Source organism: Lepidochelys olivacea (assembly GCF_965140295.1).
Source record: "Lepidochelys olivacea isolate rLepOli2 genome assembly, chromosome: 10".
NCBI lineage: Eukaryota > Metazoa > Chordata > Testudines > Cheloniidae > Lepidochelys > Lepidochelys olivacea.
Genome location: NC_140420.1, coordinates 6,009,426 through 6,029,844, shown reverse-complemented (window position 1 = coordinate 6,029,844; position 20,419 = coordinate 6,009,426). Strand labels below are relative to the sequence as shown.

Here is a 20,419-nt window from a genome sequence, read left to right as displayed (position 1 = left end):
TAGTTTAATATTTAATGTTTCCACAGGAAACAGCCGGGTGTGTTTTGCCATGTGATACATGGGTTGTCATGGTACAGAGCTTCAGCCTTGAACAGAAGCAGAGAGAATAAACAGAGAACACAGTCACTGAGCCAGAAAAAAAGGAGAGAAAGAGAAAATACATCCTTTTTCGTAAGAAAATGGTTCTTACTCAGATAGATGAAGCTTCTATCTATGGCATGTTTTCAAGTAAATGAAGGATGGGCCTTCACTTAAAAAAACCCAGAGGGTTCTAAGATGTTTCTGAGAACTAACTATGAAGATTTGCAAGTGGAACATTTCCTTGCTCTCTTGAAAATTTAAACCTACTGATGTCCATTTTCAGCTGAGCCTCACTGAATCTCACCCAACTTTTTAGATAAAATGCATTGCAATAGCCTCCCCAAACTCTACACATAAAAAAGAGCATAGAGGAGGAGTTCAGTTTTTGGAAGGACACTCAGTGCTGCCTGTCCTGAAAAACTCATTACTATAAAGTATAGGGAGTTTCTTATTAATTTGCTGCAAGCCTAGTACAGTTTGTGAAGCTGATATTTTTCCCCTTAAAGCAGCTCCCTGCATGGGCAAAAGCCAAGATTTATAAATCAACTGGGTAAACAGAAATATTCACCTTCCTTGAATCTGATTATTGTTCAGAAAAACTAGGTTTTCCATTCAGTAGGCAAAGGAACTGTTTAGTCTGGAGAGAACTCTTCTGATGCCAGACACTGGTTACCATAACAGTTTTCCTTGTGTACAAAGCTTGAAGATAGAAAATTAAAATATCTGTCTAAGACTTATTCTATTTTTGCCAATTTCTGTTCAACTAAAGGCGTTTTCAGGGCGTTTCAACGTAAACACTCTTTACGTTGCCTGAAATCTATTGATTGTCGTCTGTATTTTTGTATTCATACAAAAGATCACTTCCAACCCTTGCGCTGCGTGCTATACGTTCACATAGTAAGAGACATTCCCTGCCCGGAAGAGCTTAGCCTAAATAAGCAAGACAGACAGAAAGAATTATCTCCAGATTACAGATGGGGAATTGAGAGATTAAATGGCTTGTCTAATGTCGCACAAGCAGCTTGTGGCAAAGCCACAACCTGAACCCAAATCTCCCAAGTTCCAGCCCAGTGTCTTAACCACAAACCCATCTCTCCTTCTTGTTAGTTTGCTTTTCTCAATAAAGACACACGTGTCTAGTCAATGTATACAACCAGTCACTATAGGTCCGTGCTGCTGACAGAATTCATTGATTTAGTTGGGGATTGGTCCTGCTTTGAGCAGGGGGTGGGACTAGATGACCTCCTGAGGTCCCTTCCAACCCTGATAGTCTATGATTCTATGATTAATTATGCCTTAGTTACAAATATTAACCAGGGCCTCTGGTAACAGAGGAAGGGAGAAAAGCAGAAGACTCAGTTAAGTCATCACTGCACGTATTCACTTCACCTGGGAAGCACGGAGGCCATGATCCTGCAAAGACACGTTGAGCATTATGTATGTCAGTAGTCCAGCTGAAGATGAATCATCATCAAGGGTAATAAAGGTAGTCTCCTTGCAGATTGAGCAGCACCTGGATCAATTTCTAGCTAGGTTTCTTCAGAGACCCTGGTAGATGCTCAGTCTCTCTCCATCATTGTGCAATCTTGTCACACCACTAAAGCTTTTGGTGGCCATGTGATTGCTGGCTGTGTAGTGTAATTTCTTGGCAAACATGCTTCATGCTTCACTGGTCTTCCATCCTAACAATTTGGCCATACCAAGAAAGCTGCCAAAACTAAACCAGTGCTGATGGAGGCAGGGGCTTGGTTCAGCTACTAATGTTCTCACTGGTGATCTTGCCTAGCCACTTGATATGCAGCAGCTGATAAAGACGAGAACTGAAAATGTCAATCCGCTGCTCTTCAGCCTTCCTGTGAAATGTGGGTACTGAGGCAGAAGATGAATGGTGACACACAGATCCTAAAATAGATCAATCAATGTGATGCCCTATGAGATTTAATGTTTTCTAGAGCTGGTTGAAAAATGAAAAAAACAAACAAAGATTTCACTAATATCCCCCCCTTTAAAAAAAATCTACAAATTTGAAATTTCAATGCAAATTTTCAAAGAAAAATTCCAAATTTAGAAAATTTCAACCAGCTATAATTTAAATATTATACACACACACACACACACACACACACACACACAAGTGAGCTGTAGCTCACGAAAGCTTATGTTCAAATAAATTTGTTAGTCTCTAAGGTGCCACAAGTACTCCTTTTCTTTTTGCGGATACAGACTAACACGGCTGCTACTCTGAAACCGCACAGAACCTTGGAATTTTCTAAAATAAGACCAGTATTTTATTATAAAGAAAACCCTGATCCACTTCTAGTTATGTGTGTTCTTTCCCCCACCTCCAAAGGTTTGTAAAAGCATCTATCCCACTTTTCCAGTGCAATTGCTTGCTCAGGGCCTTTAATCCAGCACTTGCTATGTACATTTGCACCAAAGACGAGAGTCAGCTTCATAACGTAACATGTTGATCAAACTGATTGTGTGTAGAGAGGTGATGAATCACAAATGGAAATGGATGCAGACAGGTCACACAAACAGATCTGGTGTTTAAGAATCTGTAATGGAGACTGTAAATTTTGTTTAAAAAACTGAGTGGAAATATCTCCTGCTGGATAGTGTTTGTTAGTATATATTTTAACGGTGGACTGGACAAGCTGTAAATGTGTCCTTGCTCATTTCATACCACTTTACTCATCTATGAAAGTGTAAACCATTTCCAAAAAGAACGGCTCCCTGATGCAAGCTTAGAGTTTAGAACACTGTGTGGGAGACCTTACGAGAACGAGTGCTGGCCTCAAGGTCTGCGATGTGCAAATGAATGGGAAAACCCCAGTCCAGTAGAGCCTATTAATAATAAATTCACCTTCATCTAGAGCAGTGTTTCTTGCCCAGTGGGTTCCAACCCCTGGGGTAGTCATGAAGGGCAACCAGGGGAGGGGGGTTATGAGGGAATAAATGTTTTCTTACCATTTTAAAGCAAAGAGAATTAAATGTCCAGAAAAAACTTCAGGGTGGCCAGAACGGTCAGTTTCTGATGTTAAAACATAGTGCAGCAGTTGTATTATATAGGCTTAGCATTGCACACTTGGTCCGTTTTTTACTCTTCTGTAGTAAATGTAAGGGAGTTGTGAACATTTCTGATGTCAAGTTAAAGGTTGCCACCCTGGAACACTGGTTTACAGCAGATGGTAACAAAACAACCTGACTGAAGTGGCACCATAACAGGACAGCAGCCTACAGGGTGTTAGCCTCAAGCAAAAGTAATCCAGCGGCGACGTGGAACCCTGCTTGAGCTCCTAAGGCGTACGCTGGTCCCTGGGCCCCTGCCTCCAGGGAGCTATGGAAAATACCATTCTGTGCCAATGCTCCTGCTTCCATATCTTCTGCCCGCAGGCTCTCCCCACCCCAGCGCACACCTGTATGGCATGCTCCACTGTTAGTCTTCTTTGTTACTGGGAGCACACAGCGTGCTGGAATGGACAGTAGCCCTGGCCTCTGAAGTTCTTGGGGAGTCACATACACAGACGATTCAATACTCAGCTTCCCGGCTGACAGGAGCTGAATGCCCAGGGCTGGCAGAAGCACAGAATGAGCAGCTGCAAGGCTAAACACAGCTCGAACACTCAGCGAGTGATGGGTAAGCACTTCTTTCTTTTAGACTGGCCTCCCACACCTACCAATTTCCTCCAGCCAGGCACTCCTGTTCCCTTCTCACCATACCCAAAAAAGACCGGTTATTCCCAGAGAACCAAAACATTACTAATTTAATCCAAGGCTGGACAAATCAGTAAACAAACCATTTTGGGTTGCATTGTATAATACAATGCAGGTAATTATGCTGTAATTATATAACAATCACACTGTGGTTAGGCATCACATGGCCTGTATTTACCAATAATCCATGTAACCACAAAGTTCACTGCACAGCTGACAATAACTACAGTGTAAATACAATGTAGTTAATATCCCTCGTTCCTAATATTATCTATCTGTATTTTGGTAGTGCATAGGGACCAGGAACGAAGCCCCCAGCACAAAGCAGAAGACAGTTCCTGCCCCCAAAGTGCTCACTATCTAAACAGGCAACACCCACAAAGAGTAGGGGAAAGGGATAGAAGATGCACGCAATGAACAACGTGATGGTCTGCAAATGTTGTGTTAGTTCCTTGACTTTTGGTGGTGCAGGACTGTTTGTTTCCTTCTTAATTCTTTGGGTGGGGATTTGTTAAAATGGGATTAGCGAGACCGGGAGAAAAGGAAAGGAGGGGCACTCGAAGGGCTGAGCTGGGAGACTATAGGTAGGATGACTTTATTAGGACAGCTGACTTTATTAGGACAGTTCAGCAGTTGAATGGCTGGGCAACCTTAATTGTGCCATTTCCTAACTTGCTTGACTTTGCAACTTCAATGTGCTTCTAATGAAGGGCTTATTTTAATGTAATTGAGACTAACATCAGAAGAATAAGTAATTCAGTCACGTAGTGAACTTTTGGGTTATTTGAAAAGGTGGTGATTACCTGCTGAAAAGTAAAACCAGTGTGATTATGTTGTCCTTTCAGTGTAATTACAATCGTGGCATTATAAACCTGACCCATACTTTGTTAGGCAACAGGTACAAATGAAAGACAGTCCGGGAACTAATGGTTGAAAAGATTGTGTCACTTTACTCATGCCATTTATTCCATCTTGACTTCTTCTCCCTGACATGAGCTAACAATAGTTTAGGAGCAATAGATGGCATGTGTGACATCCTGTAGCTGTTTATTACCACACAAATGCTTTGGGGTTATTTTTGGAGGTGGAAGGATTATCACAGGGAAATTATAATGCATTCTTGGATATTAGGAAGAGTCCATTAATGTACACCTTCCTGAGATTTGCACCACATCTGCACTAAAATGCAACAGATTGCTGCCATCTTCCTTTTTCTTTTTTTGTTATAAATATGGAGTTACATCCTTCAGAGAATATGGCATAGGTCATGTATGCCTGCGCCCTGGGTACATCTTGATCCAAGCAGCCTGGGTTCTTTGCATGCTGGGATTTGTTCTTCTTGGACAGCACCTCCTGGTTAAAGTCAAGGGAAGCTGCAGATTACATTGTAGAGCCTGGTGGGTCCTTAAGAACATAAAAGCGGCAATACTGGGTCAGACCAAAGGTCCATCTAGCCCAGTATCCTGTTTTCTGACAGGTTTCAGAGTAACAGCCGTGTTAGTCTGTATTCGCAAAAAGAAAAGGAGTACTTGTGGCACCTTAGAGACTAACCAATTTATTAGAGCATAAGCTTTCGTGAGCTACAGCTCACTTCCTCAGATGCAAAGCTTATGCTCTAATAAATTGGTTAGTCTCTAAGGTGCCACAAGTACTCCTTTTCTTTTTGTTTTCTGACAGTGGCTGGTGCTGGGTGCCCCAGAGGGTATGAACAGAACAGGGAATCATCAAGTGATCCATCCCCTGTTGCCCATTCCCAGCTTCTGGCAAACAGAGGCTAGGGACACCATTTACACTTATTTACTTTCTCCTTTTCTCACCACTGCATCTGATGTGTAAAAGACAGGGCTGCTTTTCTTTTTTCCCCCCTGAGAAGATGCTGAGTCCACCAAAAGATAATCGGTTTCATGTGTTTCTAGCACTTTCATCTTCTCTCCGGCCACGAGGGCCGATTGTCGGTTTGTTTTGTTTTTGTTTTTTTAAAATTCTTCATCTCTATTATTGTGAGAGGAGCTGTGCAGCCTGACAGACTTCCTCCAAATGCCGAGAAGGCAACAGCAAAACAAGAAAGCAGGAGCCCAATCCAGCACAATTGGATGAAAACAAGTAGCAAAGAAAAATCACTTGCAAACTGTCTGCGCTGTAGCTGCTGAGTTTCATAAGAAGTTGGACTGACACTCACTGTTTCCTTTGGACACCGGCAAGGAAGTTGCCGCAACAGAAGCCACCAGACCAACAGCTGAATGAACAGGGGCTTTCATATTATGAAGCTCACTAGGCAACAACAAGGAAACTAAGGAGAAGGGGATTTTGAGTCACAAGGTAAGTTAAATGGATCTACACAGATGGCAAAACAGTACTGATCTGGAGTCAGAACTGTTCCCAACCAGCGGCTGCAGGTTGTTCTCGTGAGTCACTATAAAGGGATGGCTGTGCCTCACTTTCTGCTTGCTGCCACATGCAAAATAAGTGAAAGGAAGCGCATGGGCTTTCCAGAATGTCACTGAACTGGCTCTGATTTGTTCCCACTTAACGCTCATTGTTTCATTAGTCACCACAGACATTGAGGCATGAATATATTTTGTACTATTGTCTGGTGTGGGGTAAGTGGTGGAAGAGTCACCATGACCCTGTTGTATACAACCAGGGCCCCTGCTCTGTGATGCTTGCCATTATTTCTGAAAGCCTCCTGAGCTATGGTGACCTTCAGCTGTATTAGTCTGCAGATCAACTCTCTGCTAGAACAGATGTGATGGAGGAAAGAAGGGGGAGACAGGCAGGGAAACAACATGGACTCAACAGTTTTGATTGTGCTTTTTTTCTTAGCCTCAGCCAGGAATCAATGGTGGTGCCAGAGTGGCTCAGGGGAGAGAGATATAGTAATCAGTTATTAATTGTTATTATTATGATGATTGTTAGTCACAGTAGTGTAGGTCACATGGATTGAAAGAGGGACCCGCCGGTCATATTGGACTCAGCATCCACTCTCAGCTATTTCACAGGTAGGATGAGTGTGGCAATTTGAAACGGGGTATTTGTGCCGTTCTGCTGTGACACGTCAATCTGTGCTGTGAAAACATTTTAGTTGCTGAAAAAAGCAAACAAACCCTCCAAACAATTTCAGCCTTTAGCTGAAACCAAGAAAGTCCAAAGATCAAGTGACTCATTGCTGGTGAGTCACTGAGACAAACGATATTTCCACCAGAAGAGTGCAAAGGAGCATGAGACAGTCAGTTAATTTGCTTCATCTGGGCAATTGCCCTGCATATTATTTCACTGGAACTTGTCTCCTCTCTCCACAAAGCAGGGCTGAATCATTGTCTGGACATGCTGCGAAAATGGGATTCCTTTCAAGGGCCCGCCTAGTAAAAAAGCATGGCCATTTCCAATCCATGGCAATCATCCTGGCAAGTAGGGACTCTGGATGCACATGCCAAATCCCGCTCAGGGGAAAGGTGAACTAGAAAGGGATTTTTATTTCTTTAGTAAGAAAAAGTAACTGTTTACCATCCCAAATTATTCGTGAACCAGAGGGCAATTGACACCTGCTTTAAAACCATGGTTTAAAACCCCAGGTGCTACTCCCCAGATCACAGTGGAGTTACGTCTGCTTACACTGGATCTGAATTAGTGATATAAATATAGTAACAGAATAATTCTATCCCTTTTTATTAGGAATTGGATTAAAAACTTGTTGAGTGGCAAAGTTTGAATCAAAACTTTTGTATAGCCCATTTAAAAGGACGGACCAGCCAGCCAGTGAGCTTGGGTCTAATCTGAGCTTCTGCAGTGTTAAGATCCAGTTCAAAACAAGCCCAGCTTTTGGAGTGTACAAGTCTAGGGGTTTACTTCAGGCTCTTAGAAGCTCTTTTTGTATGTATCGGCATGTATTCATACAAAGCGAGGAAGCTATAAGCAGCAGCATTAAAAGGATTTCAGCCAATTTAGATTCTGCTCGCAATGCTAGGGAATCCTCTTCAGATTAATTCCAAAATGTTTTGAAAACAGCGTGAACAGAGGAAGCTACCAGTGGGTCATCTGCACTAGGCAATGAATAACGTAGGTATTTCGAACCACATTGCCTTTTTGAATCTAACTCTTCCTCTTCATGAATTTGCAAGTCAATTCATGGCTGCAAGAATGTTAATTACTACTCAGCGTGTGCTATAGTTTCTAAGAATGGCTGCCCACCCATTTCACCATGAGCCATTGCAGGAAGAAGAAATTGCTCAGCTGTTTGGACTTGTAGACCTTGTAGTGCTAACGGCTCTGGAGAGTGGCAAGGCCTTTGCGTAATAAATCATCCAAGAAGAAACTTTAGCTCCTCCAGCAAAATCAGATTACTTCCAAGATGGAGTCTAGTGTTCACAGTGTAACAGCCTTAAAGTTCTTTGCTTCCAGCCATTTCCACCACCAGGAGCGGGGAACATGTTAGCCAACATTGAAGACTTCCCAGAAGGTAATAAAGGTAAAGCAGAAGGCACGTTTCTGCTACTAGAAGGGGGCTCCATCCTCGGATCAATTCAAAAGCCTGCAGTACAACAAATCGCGGTGTGTTTTCCAGCTATACCATACAAAAGGGATCTTTACCTTAAATCAGCTACTGGGTTTTAGTTGAGGATGTTTATCCTCAGTGAATTGGGCAGTGGCTTAAGCTGCTCTGTAAGTTAAAGGAAAGGTAATCTTAGAACGGCGTTTTTAAGTGACCAGGACAAATCCTAGGAATAAAGGGAAAGGACTATATTAGCAGAAATTTAAACAGACATCCTGTGACTCAAGAATAGATATACCTACTTACCTGGCCTTCATCAAGCGCCTCCCAGTTATGAATGAATTTTATCCTCACAACCCCTGTGTGAGCAAATAAAATATTATCCCAGCTTTACAGATGGAAAACTGAGGCACGGGATAGATTAAGTGTTGGCCAAGGTCACACAAAGTCTGTGCCAGAACTAGGAATTTAACCCACATCTCCAGAATGCTATGCCCCTACCCACAAGGCATATTGCCTCTTGTATAAACTAAAGAGATTCCCTTTCCCCAGGCTGACTTGCCTTCAGCTTGTAGAGAAACCAAACTGAATGGTCAGACTGGAGGAGTGTGAGTTGTTCATTAACCCCCCTTTCCTTGCATGTCATTCACTTTATTATTATTATTTTTAAATCTATGTTCAGACAGACTCTAGCACCATATATACCATTCTCCAGCAACCCACCTCACCCCAGTGACCAGTCAGCTGGGCGATGTTTTAAATGTAACGAGCTGGGACATGTAAAAGCCAACTGCCCCAAGAACCCCAACAGACTACAGATCATTGCACTGGAATCACACCAGAGGCCCTCAGGCCCAGATGCCTCCCAGATACCCTCAGAGTGGAGGGAAACTGTGAGTGTGGGTGGGAAGAAGGTCACGTGTCAAGGTTCCTCCCCACTCTGAACTCTAGGGTACAGATGTGGGGACCTGCATGAAAGACACCCTAAACTTATTCTTACCAGCTTAGGTTAAAAACTTCCCCAAGGTACAAACTTTGCCTTGTCCTTGAACCGTATGCTGCCACAACTAAGCGTTTTAAACAAAGAAAAGGAAAGAGCCCCCTTGGAGATGTCTTCCCCAAAATATCCCCCCAAACTCTACACCCCCTTTCCTGGGGAAGGCTTGATAATAATCCTCACCAATTGGTACAGGTGAACACAGACCCAAACCCTTGGATCTTAAGAACAATGAAAAATCAATCAGGTTCTTAAAAGAAGAATTTTAATTAAAGAAAAGGTAAAAGAATCACCTCTGTAAAATCAGGATGGTAAATACCTTACAGGGTAATCAGATTCAAAACATGGAGAATCCCTCTAGGCAAAACCTTAAGTTACAAAAAGACACAAAAATAGGAATATACATTCCCTCCAGCACAGCTGATTTTACCAGCCATTAAACAAAAGAAAATCTAAAGCATTTTCTAGTTAGATTACTTACTAACTTAACAGGAGTTGTAAGGCTGCATTTCTGATCTGTTCCCGGCAAAAGCATCACACAGACAGACCAAACCCTTTGTCCCTTCCCCCCTCCAGATTTGAAAGAATCTTGTCCCCTCATTGGCCATTTTGGGTCAGGTGACAGTGGGGTTACCTTAGCTTCTTAACCCTTTACAGGTGAAAGGGTTTTGCCTCTGGCCAGGAGGGATTTTATAGCACTGTGTACAGAAAGGTGGTTACCCTTCCCTTTATATTTATAAAAAGAAAAGGAGTACTTTGGGCACCTTAGAGACTAACCAATTTATTTGAGCATAAGCTTTCGTGAGCTACAGCTCACTTCACCGGATGCATACTGTGGAAAGTGTAGAAGATCTTTTATACACACAAAGCATGAAAAAATACCTCCCCCCACCCCACTCTCCTGCTGGCAATAGCTTATCTAAAGTGATCACTCTCCTTACAATGTGTATGATAATCAAGTTGGGCCATTTCCAGCACAAATCCAGGTTTTCTCACCCTCCCCCCAACAACACACACACAAACCCACTCTCCTGCTGGTAATAGCTTATCTAAAGTGACCACTCTCCTTACAATGTGTATGATAATCAAGGTGGGCCATTTCCAGCACAAATCCAGGGTTTAACAAGAACGTCTTGGGGGCGGGGGGTTTAGGAAAAAACAAGGGGAAATAGGTTACCTTGCATAATGACTTAGCCACTCCCAGTCTCTATTCAAACCTAAGTTAATTGTATCCAATTTGCAAATGAATTCCAATTCAGCAGTTTCTCGCTGGAGTCTGGATTTGAAGTTTTTTTGTTGAAGAATTGCAACTTTCATGTCTGTGATTGCGTGACCAGAGAGATTGAAGTGTTCTCCGACTGGTTTATGAATGTTATAATTCTTGACATCTGATTTGTGTCCATTTATTCTTTTACGTAGAGACTGTCCAGTTTGACCAATGTACATGGTAGAGGGACATTGCTGGCACATGATGGCATAAATCACATTGGTGGATGTGCAGGTGAATGAGCCTCTGATAGTGTGGCTGATGTTATTACGCCCTGTGATGGTGTCCCCTGAATAGATATGTGGGCACAGTTGGCAACGGGCTTTGTTGCAAGGATAGGTTCCTGGGTTAGTGGTTCTGTTGTGTGGTATGTGGTTGCTGGTGAGTATTTGCTTCATTATGTCACGGCTAACCTGGTGGCTGAACTTTGTGACTTTGTCCTTACCCATAACTATTTTACATTTGGGGACAATGTATACCTTCAAATCAGCGGCACTGCTATGGGTACCTGCATGGCCCCACAGTATGCCAACATTTTTATGGCTGACTTAGAACAACGCTTCCTCAGCTCTCGTCCCCTAACGCCCCTACTCTACTTGCGCTATATTGATTACATCTTCATCATCTGGACCCATGGAAAAGAAGCCCTTGAGGAATTCCATCATGATTTCAACAATTTCCATCCCACCATCAACCTCAGCCTGGTCCAGTCCACACAAGAGATCCACTTCCTGGACACTACAGTGCTAATAAACGATGGTCACATAAACACCACCCTATACCGGAAACCTACTGACCGCTATTCCTACCTACATGCCTCCAGCTTTCACCCTGACCACACCATACGATCCATCGTCTACAGTCAAGCTCTGCGATACAACCGCATTTGCTCCAACCCCTCAGACAGAGACAAACACCTACAAGACCTCTATCAAGCATTCTTACAACTACAATACCCACCTGCGGAAGTGAAGAAATAGATTGATAGAGCCAGAAGAGTTCCCAGAAGTCACCTACTACAGAACAGGCCTAACAAAGAAAATAACAGAACGCCACTAGCCGTCACCTTCAGCCCCCAACTAAAACCCCTCCAACGCATTATTAGGGATCTACAACCTATCCTGAAGGATGACCCAACACTCTCACAAATCCTGGGAGACAGGCCAGTCCTTGCCTACAGACAGCCCCCCAACCTGAAGCAAATACTCACCAGCAACCACATCCCACACAACAGAACCACTAACCCAGGAACCTATCTTTGCAACAAAGCCCGTTGCCAACTGTGTCCACGTATCTGTTCAGGGGACACCATTATAGGGCCTAATCACATCAGCCGCACTATCAGAGGCTCATTCACCTGCACATCCACCAATGTGATATATGGCATCATGTGCCAGCAATGCCCCTCTGCCATGTTCATTGGTCAAACTGGACAGTCTCTATGTAAAAGAATAAATGGACACAAATCAGATGTCAAGAATTATAACATTCATAAACCAGTCGGAGAACACTTCAATCTCTCTGGTCACGCAATTACAGACATGAAAGTTGCAATTCTTCCCAACAAAAAAACTTCAAATCCAGACTCCAGCGAGAAACTGTTGAATTGGAATTCATTTGCAAATTGGATACAATTAACTTAGGCTTGAATAGAGACTGGGAGTGGCTAAGTCATTATGCAAGGTAACCTATTTCCCCTTGTTTTTTCCTAACCCCCTGCCCCCCCCCCCCCAGACGTTCTTGTTAAACCCTGGATTTGTGCTGGAAATGGCCCACCTTGATTATCATACACATTGTAAGGAGAGTGGTCACTTTAGATAAGCTATTGCCAGCAGGAGAGTGGGGTGGGGGGAGGTATTTTTTCATGCTTTGTGTGTATAAAAGATCTTCTACACTTTCCACAGTATGCATCCGGTGAAGTGAGCTGTAGCTCATGAAAGCTCATGCTCAAATAAATTGGTTAGTCTCTAAGGTGCCACAAGTACTCCTTTTCTTTTTGCGAATACAGACTAACACGGCTGTTACTCTGAAACCTTTATATTTATGACACCCCCCTTTCCTTGCATGTCATTCACTTTATTATTATTTTTTTTAAATCTATGTGCAAACAGACTCTAACACCATATATATGACCTTTCCCTCTAGAATCAAATGAAACAGCCAGTGTTTGTTAAAGCCAACCCAGCTGCATAAACACATTCAGTGTTCACCTTTGTTATTTGATGAGTTATACCACCTCATTCAGAGAGGAATCTGGATGCCCACTGTCATTAAATAATGATTGTCTGACACCCCCGTTATAATGTCCCACAACAATAGAAATTTAAATAGATAACAATAAAAATGCTTAAAACCCATCATTTTGGACAACGGTGAAAATTTAACTGGATAGAAATAAAAATAAACATTGATATCTATCAAAATCATAAAAAAAATTAAATCAAACTCTGCCATGGCTATTCATACCACACCTGCTTTGCCACTGATGTAAGGGAGCTCAGTCCTCAGTAATAAGATGCGGGTTCTGTTCACAAATGAGCACCAAAGTTTGGACACTTACACTTTTCAGAATCTGTTGAATTTGCTATATGGGAGACAGACTTTCATGAGACTGTAGTACTTCCTGCTCTGGTCTGGCAGAAATACCTTAGGAACAGAGTCTTATGTTGGTTTGACATTGTCATCCTAGTCAAAAATGCAGAGCGGGAGAGAAAAATGACAAAAAAACCGGTTTTGAAGCTATCCCCATTTAATATCCAAAGAAGTTCTATTCTGCCAATTGTAGGAGAAAATGTCAATGTTGTTTGTTTTGTTTTAATTTCCACCAGAAATTGAGCACATTAATGCTGAACTTCCTGGGTTCAGAGCAGGGCATTTGGCAGTGTTATCGGGACGGCAAGACATTTTTCTTCTGTCATTGAAATTGCCTATTTGGAATCAGATTAGCTGAGAAATAGCATCCCCTTAAAGTAACAAAAGCTCGTTAATGGAAATCTGACAGATCAAAGTATGTGGAGCTCTCATAATGAGGAATTATCAGCGCCATTGCATACATAGTTTGGTCACGTCTACTGTTAGGGAACATGGATCTAGGTGTGGAAGGAATTAAAATGGGCAAACCTCAAAAGGTTCAGAAGTTGGGTGCTCTATGGACAAACTCAGAAAAATTCAGATACTTTTTCAGAGTTTATTTAAACCGAGGACATCTGCAAAATTGGGCTAGAAATCAGAACTGATCCCAAACCTAAAAGTCAGGATCCAAACACTTTTGAAGCTTGGGAAAATACACATTCAAATCCAAACCTTCTGATCTGGGCTTCCTGAAATGTGGGAAAGTTCAATTCCTGATGTAAATGTTGTGGATTGGGTCCCTCTCTCCAAGAAGTCTCCCAAATACCGTTTTTATTTGTTTGTTTTTGTTTTGCTGTATTTCTGCTTCTTTGTTTTAGGGTCCTTGAAAGTGCAGCAAAAATGAAAGAAATACATCGTTTGGTAGGAAGGTTGTAACCCCCTGAACTGTATTTTGGAAAAGTCCTCCTTTGTCTTGGAGCCTCCTCCTATAGCAAGTAGCAGATAAGAATACCAGACAAATAAAAAAAATTCCTTTTAATTCAGTTATAGGTGTTAATAACATGATGACTGTGTATGATCCCATGTCTGGGCTTTCTACTCAGTGGGACAACAGACATCTGGGGATTCTTGTTTTCATAGCAGGGAAACATTTTTCACAGCAAAGAAATAAGCTGATTTATACTTCTATTTCTGACCTGCTGCTTCGAAAATGAATCTTTCCCTAGAGGCACCATGAAGGGTGATCAAATAAGAAAGAGATCAGCTTTGCAGTCTCCGGGCATTCAGTGTTGAGCTAATATATCATTATAGACACAAGCAAGCATGTCAGATCAGTATCAGAAAGTAGGACAAACATTTCTCTGGTACAGGATTTTGATTTATTTTCTGAAGACGCACAGACTGCCAGATCTTTATTGGAAGTGAAGGTGATAACAATCAGAGTTCGTTGTTCAGAAGAAGATACACCTGCCTTCTTGTTGAGAGAAAGCAGGTTATCGCCATACTTGGGACAGTAAGATCCCAATAACTGTCTTTAATAAGAAAAAAACACACAACCCTCCCCACATCTATTTCCTTCCTGGCTGTTATGGTTTTGGCTCTCTCCCGCTTTTTACATTTTTCTTTTCTTGTATTGTACCTTCTTGCCTCTTTCTCCAGGTTTCTGATAGGTTTTTCCAACCAATCTCTAGACTTACTTTTCTTCTCTTATTTTTCCCCCTCTGAATTAGGTTGCTTCCCTGTAACTCAGAGTTTGGTCTCTCTTTATTCACTCATTCTGCTTTCTAGATTTCTCCTTTTCCTTTAGTTGCTGTGTGTCTTTATACCGAATGGCTTTCAAACTTTCAAAAATTCTCTACTGTGGCTTTATTTGGTTGGTTTATTCCTCTCCCTCCATTCGCCTCTTTCCCCCCAGCTCTCTGTTTTGCATCTCCTCTCCTCTCTACTAGTAACAATCTATAACCACATGCATGCTCAAAAACCCCGGTGGTCTCATCTAACTACACATGGTCCACGAGTCATTCAGATACACAGGTTTCTACCATTCGGATCTAAATCAGGTCTAAAAATTCCATCCAGAAGAGGACAGTGGTATACACTGTCAAGACACAGTAGAAAACCTTGGTGAGGCCCAAACTCCATAGGTCTGAAAGAAAATGTATTTCCTGGATTCCATTGACTCATAGATTTTTAGGCCAGAAGGGACCACTGTGATCATGTAGTCTGACCTCCTGTATATAACGCAGGCTCTAGGACTCCCCTGAATTAATTCCTTTATGAACTAGAGTTGATCTTTAAAAAAAAACGTGATTGAAATATTGTCAGTGATGTTGGGATATGCTTCATGAGAATGCAAGAGCCATCAGGGGAATTTTTTCTTTAGCTTAGATCTAAGAGGTTCAGTCTATGGATGGATGATTTTCTCAGTTGACAGTGTTTTTCATAACAAAAGGAAATTCTAGCCAAATGCTTGCATTTTGACCCTTCATGGATCATGGAAGAAAATATGGACTTTGTTGATTTCCCCAATGGTGTTACAATGTGCATAGAGCCAGAACACTGCTCTTTTTCTGAGACATAAAAAAAGAAAAAAAAAGTCACTGAGTGGATGAGTTCTCTCATTTTTTTTTTATAGCAAAACCCCCACACTTGCTAATTTGTTAGTTATAATCACCATTCTTCTGCCTAATGAGGACAGTGTATTTTAATCACGAGAGTTAATGTCTCCACATTTATGAATTTTCCATCTCTGGCCACATTAGAAATATTTTTCTTAATGAATTCTCTGATTGTCCTCAAGTAAGGTATTAAAAGCAGGCATAAAGCAGTTATGTCTCCTAAACTCAATACTTTGAGATTGAAATGACAGTCTCCTACAATATATCTCAAAGGTTACTGACTAGAAGGCCAAGGCCCTGAGAAGAGCTAAATACCTTCAACTTTCGCTGAAATTAAGTTGGCGCTGAATAATTTGTAGATCAAGTGAAGCTAATACAGATCTTTATATTGCTGAGCAAATACAGTACTGCAGTAATCTGTAGGTCAGGCCCTAAGTGAGCCTAGAAACTTGTTGCCCATAAACAGAATGTCCCCTGTGGGCCATACACCATTTAAGCATGATATACTTGGTCCAATGGGTCACCTATCTGAGGCCTGATTCCCATTTACACTAAGACCCCTTTACAATATTCTGCCCATGTAAAGGGTCCTTCAAGTGAGTGGAGCTCTAAATCACACACAGTTTAAAGGCCCTTTTGTACTGCCCGAGTGGTGTAAAGGGTCATTAGTGTAAATGAGAACCTTGTTCTGTAAAACTGATACCTAAAACCAGATTTCTGTATACTGTGAATGAAAAAAATCTTTTAAAATTATTCAAAATTTGGTGAAGGACTGTTGACCGTTCCCAAATGGATGGGTAGTTTTTTCCATGCTATTGACTAGAATTAGTTTAGCATGTTAATAAGCATTCCTCGAGTCTCATCATGAGTTAGACAGAACAGAACAACTGAATAATAAGGATGTGTGGGTTCTGATTCTTTCCGGATGATAAATTTAAAAAAAACACCAGAGGAAAATGTCTCCTAGAAAGTGCCAGGACAGCCCTCATGAAAATTTGTTCCATATTCTCTGCACGAATCCATTCTCCAGCTGGTGAAGGCATAGTGCTTCCCAGCTCAGGAGAACCAATCTGGCTTACCATGGTTTGAAATCTACTGTGAACAGGATCTTTGTGCAGATCATGTATTTCCCATAACTGGGGCATCCATCCATCACTTCTCCCACCTTCCCCTGATAGTCTAGTAAGAATTGCTGCAGTACTAACGTGTTCATGAAGTGCCTGATCCAAAGTCTGTTGAAGTAAATTAAAGTCTTTTCTTGGATTTCAATGGATGTTGAGACTGGGGGGAAGGGGCATAATTTTTTGCAAGAAACAACTTGCAATTTCCCTGAAGTCAGTGAAGACTGTGATTTTCGCCAATAAGGTGATATTTCTACTTCCATCCTTGGTAAGAAGACTGAAAGCTGTATGCTAGAAGGTCTCCTCCTATCCACTGTCTACTATATTTCCCTTCACTTCTCATTTGCAATTCAGGATTTTGGAGCTTGCCAACAATACAGTACAAAAATCAATATTAAAATTCAAGAACCAGTGTTCGTGCAAAGCAACAGTCACTTATGGCTGCATTCATTGGGGATGTTTGGCTTTCCGGTATACATATTCAGCAATGCAAATATGAAGCCTACACAGAATTCTGCAGGAAGCAACAAACCAATATAATCATAAAAGCATAGTCTGTCTTACAGTGGTTAACTAACAGGCTGAAAGGAAGGTTATTTGGAGCAAATGATGATTTTTTTTTTCAGTTGAAGGTTTTTCTGAAATCATAGTTTCTTTCTCTCTATTTTGGAGAGTTATGTTTGTTACATATGAGTTTGCATTATTTTTAGAATTGCAATAATTAGAGATTGTAATAGTAAATAACACCAATAATTAAATAATACATAAATAATAAATAATAAATAATAAGTAATAATACTAATATCTAGTAATATTTTGTGCTTTTCATCCAAAGCCTTTGGCAAACATTGGTTCGACAATGGTTACACAGTAGGTGTGCTGTGACCAGTACTTGCGACACTAATAATCATCTCTTTGTTAGATCATGATCTCTCCAGTCTTTATGTTGTATCCATCTGTTGTCTCTTCAGACATACTTAGTTTGTGAACTCAAAGGTAGGTACTCTCTCTTTGTTGTGGGTGTACATCGCCTAGTGGAATGGGTCCCTCATCCCCGACTAAGTGCTACACCAGTATAACATAATGAAGAAGGAAAGCCTAAGGTAAGTGAATAGGTGGCCAACGGTTGCTCTGGCTTAAATCACCACATTAATCATTCCTATTACTCTCCTGCTCCAGCTGGCTCAGCTGAAGATGAGTGCTGTGCTTCTGATGCTCTTGGTATCCACTGTGAATGCCAGCACCCTACGAGAAAAGGGCTCGCTGAGACGGGAAGCCCGGCGGCTTTCATGCGTGCGATGTTGTGGGCCTTCAGAAGAGCCAGTCTCCTTCGCCTCGTCACGATCCACTAGGACGAGCAATGACCCCACCTATTCAGTGCCCAAAGTCCAGCCCACAATAGATATCACCATCCTGAAAGGTGAGTCAAGCCCAGGACCACACTTTGTGAATTTACCATAACTTCACAAGCCATGTTCCTCCTCCAAGGTGGAAAACACCCATCTCTTAAGAACCAAAGCTGCTCAGTCTATATAGTTTATCCAAGAGAAGGTCAGGAGGCAACTTGGTTACAGACCATAACTACCTATATGTGGAAAAGATGTCAGAGTTGACAGCTTTGTAATCTACCGGGAGATGGCTGGATGAACTCCAATGGCAGGAAGCTAAAGCTAAACAAATTCAGGCTAGAAATAAGGCATATATATTTTAATACCAAGGGTGATTACCCATTGGAACAACATATCTAGGGACATGGCAGACTCTCCATCATGTATTATCTTTGAATCAAGACTGAATAACTTTCTAAAAGATATGGTGTAGCTCAAACAGAAGTTATAAGGTTGATACAGGATGGATTGGGTGAGTTTCTACGTTATTCAGGTCAGACTAGATAGTAACAATGGTCCCTTCTGGCATTAAAACATATGAATCTATTAAACTTGGATGTTTTGTTCTGTTTCCCATCAACCACACCCATAGTTACTCCCTTCTTCTCTGCCACAGAAAGTCTGTATGTGTGTAACTGTATATATGTAAATGATATGGGTCGGGTTCATGGACCTAGGCGGTTTACACATTAAAGTCAATGGGGCTAGAATATCATCCCATGGTTTTATCCCTTTGTTTTTGCCATCCTCTCTCTTACTCACCCTTGGTAGTTGGTCACCTAAATCATAAATCACTCAGCTAAGGGGTGAAAATTCACTTTCTGCAAATATTTGTACCAAAAAACAAAAACAAGAAGAAAACATGTTGTTCCCATGAATGAAAAGAGGTATGGACATGCTAAAAACAAATTCTACATAGTGGTTGCCAAAGGTTCCATGAATAATTGTTCTCACTATCCATCCTATTAACACAGATTATAGCTCAATTAATAAAAAAATTAGGACTCTAGCCTTCTCTCCCTAGCAAAATGTCCATGTGCTCTTGAATTTTATAGTTTAATCCTTCCAATAATCTGGTTGGAAATAATAATGCAAATGTAAAATTGCATACCCTAGATGATCAGAGTGGTCCCCTCTGCAGCTGAAATCTATAAATCTATAATGTATCAGAGAAAGCTATCTTATTTGTTGTGTGGTTAATATATGGAATAGGCATGCTAGCTAGCGGGTTCCTGTCAATAGTATTCCTGAATTCAAATCTAGATGTGATTTAGTTATGATAAATATTTCTCAATGCAGCCATTGAGAAGGTGTTATTTTACCAGTTGGGATGCTGGCTATCTCCATCCAGACGTGTCTGTGGCATGTAGTGTGTGTGCATATGTTTGCAACTTAATTCCTCTTTGTGATCATAGGTGAAAAAGGTGACCTGGGAGAGAAAGGGATCACCGGAGGGGCTGGAAAGGATGGAGAACGAGGGCTACGTGGTTATAATGGACGGAAAGGTCAGAAAGGCCAGGTTGGTCCACCAGGCAATTCCTGCAAGCTGCATTATGCTGCCTTTTCAGTGGGCCGGAGAAAACCTCTCCACAGCTCTGATTATTTCCAGCATGTCACTTTTGATACGGAGTTTGTGAATCTCTACGAACACTTCAGCATGTTCACAGGGAAATTCTTCTGCTATGTGCCAGGGATCTACTTCTTAAACCTTAATGTCCACACCTGGAACTTCAAAGAGACCTACCTGCACTTAATGAAGAACAATAAGGAAGTGGCCATCCTCTATGCCCAGCCCAGTGATCGGAGCATCATGCAGAGCCAGAGTCTCATGCTCGAGCTGCAGGAAGGAGATGAGGTCTGGGTGAGAATGTTTAAACGAGAGAGGGAAAATGGCATCTATAGTGAGGAGTCTGATATTTACATCACCTTCAATGGCCATTTAATTAAACCAGCCATAGAGTAGCCAATTCTGCATCTTTGGGCTCAGTGCTTTAGTAGAGCTCCTTGGGTAGATTACTAACTCCCCTCTTTAAAAGCGCACATGTCTATGTCAACATGGAAATAAATATGCACTAAATATTTTCATGGTCTGATTGTGGCTAGCAGCCAGCTGATCTGCTTTTTGGCTTGCTAATCCTTCCAGTCAATTAGAGATATTTCTCATGCAACA

General features: G+C 41.6%; 1 protein-coding gene across 1 annotated transcript; it reads left to right on the top strand.

Moving 5' to 3' along the window:
- Window positions 1-6,022: 6,022 nt before the first annotated feature.
- C1QTNF8 (C1q and TNF related 8) lies at window positions 6,023-20,212 on the top strand (the record flags this gene model as incomplete). The annotated part of the gene is made up of 3 exons (XM_084640372.1): window positions 6,023-6,117; window positions 18,041-18,281; window positions 19,665-20,212. Exons 2-3 carry the CDS (start codon window positions 18,056-18,058, stop codon window positions 20,210-20,212), a joined length of 774 nt encoding a protein of 257 aa, XP_084496498.1. The 5' UTR covers window positions 6,023-6,117; window positions 18,041-18,055.
- Between the last annotated feature and the right edge of the window lie 207 nt (window positions 20,213-20,419).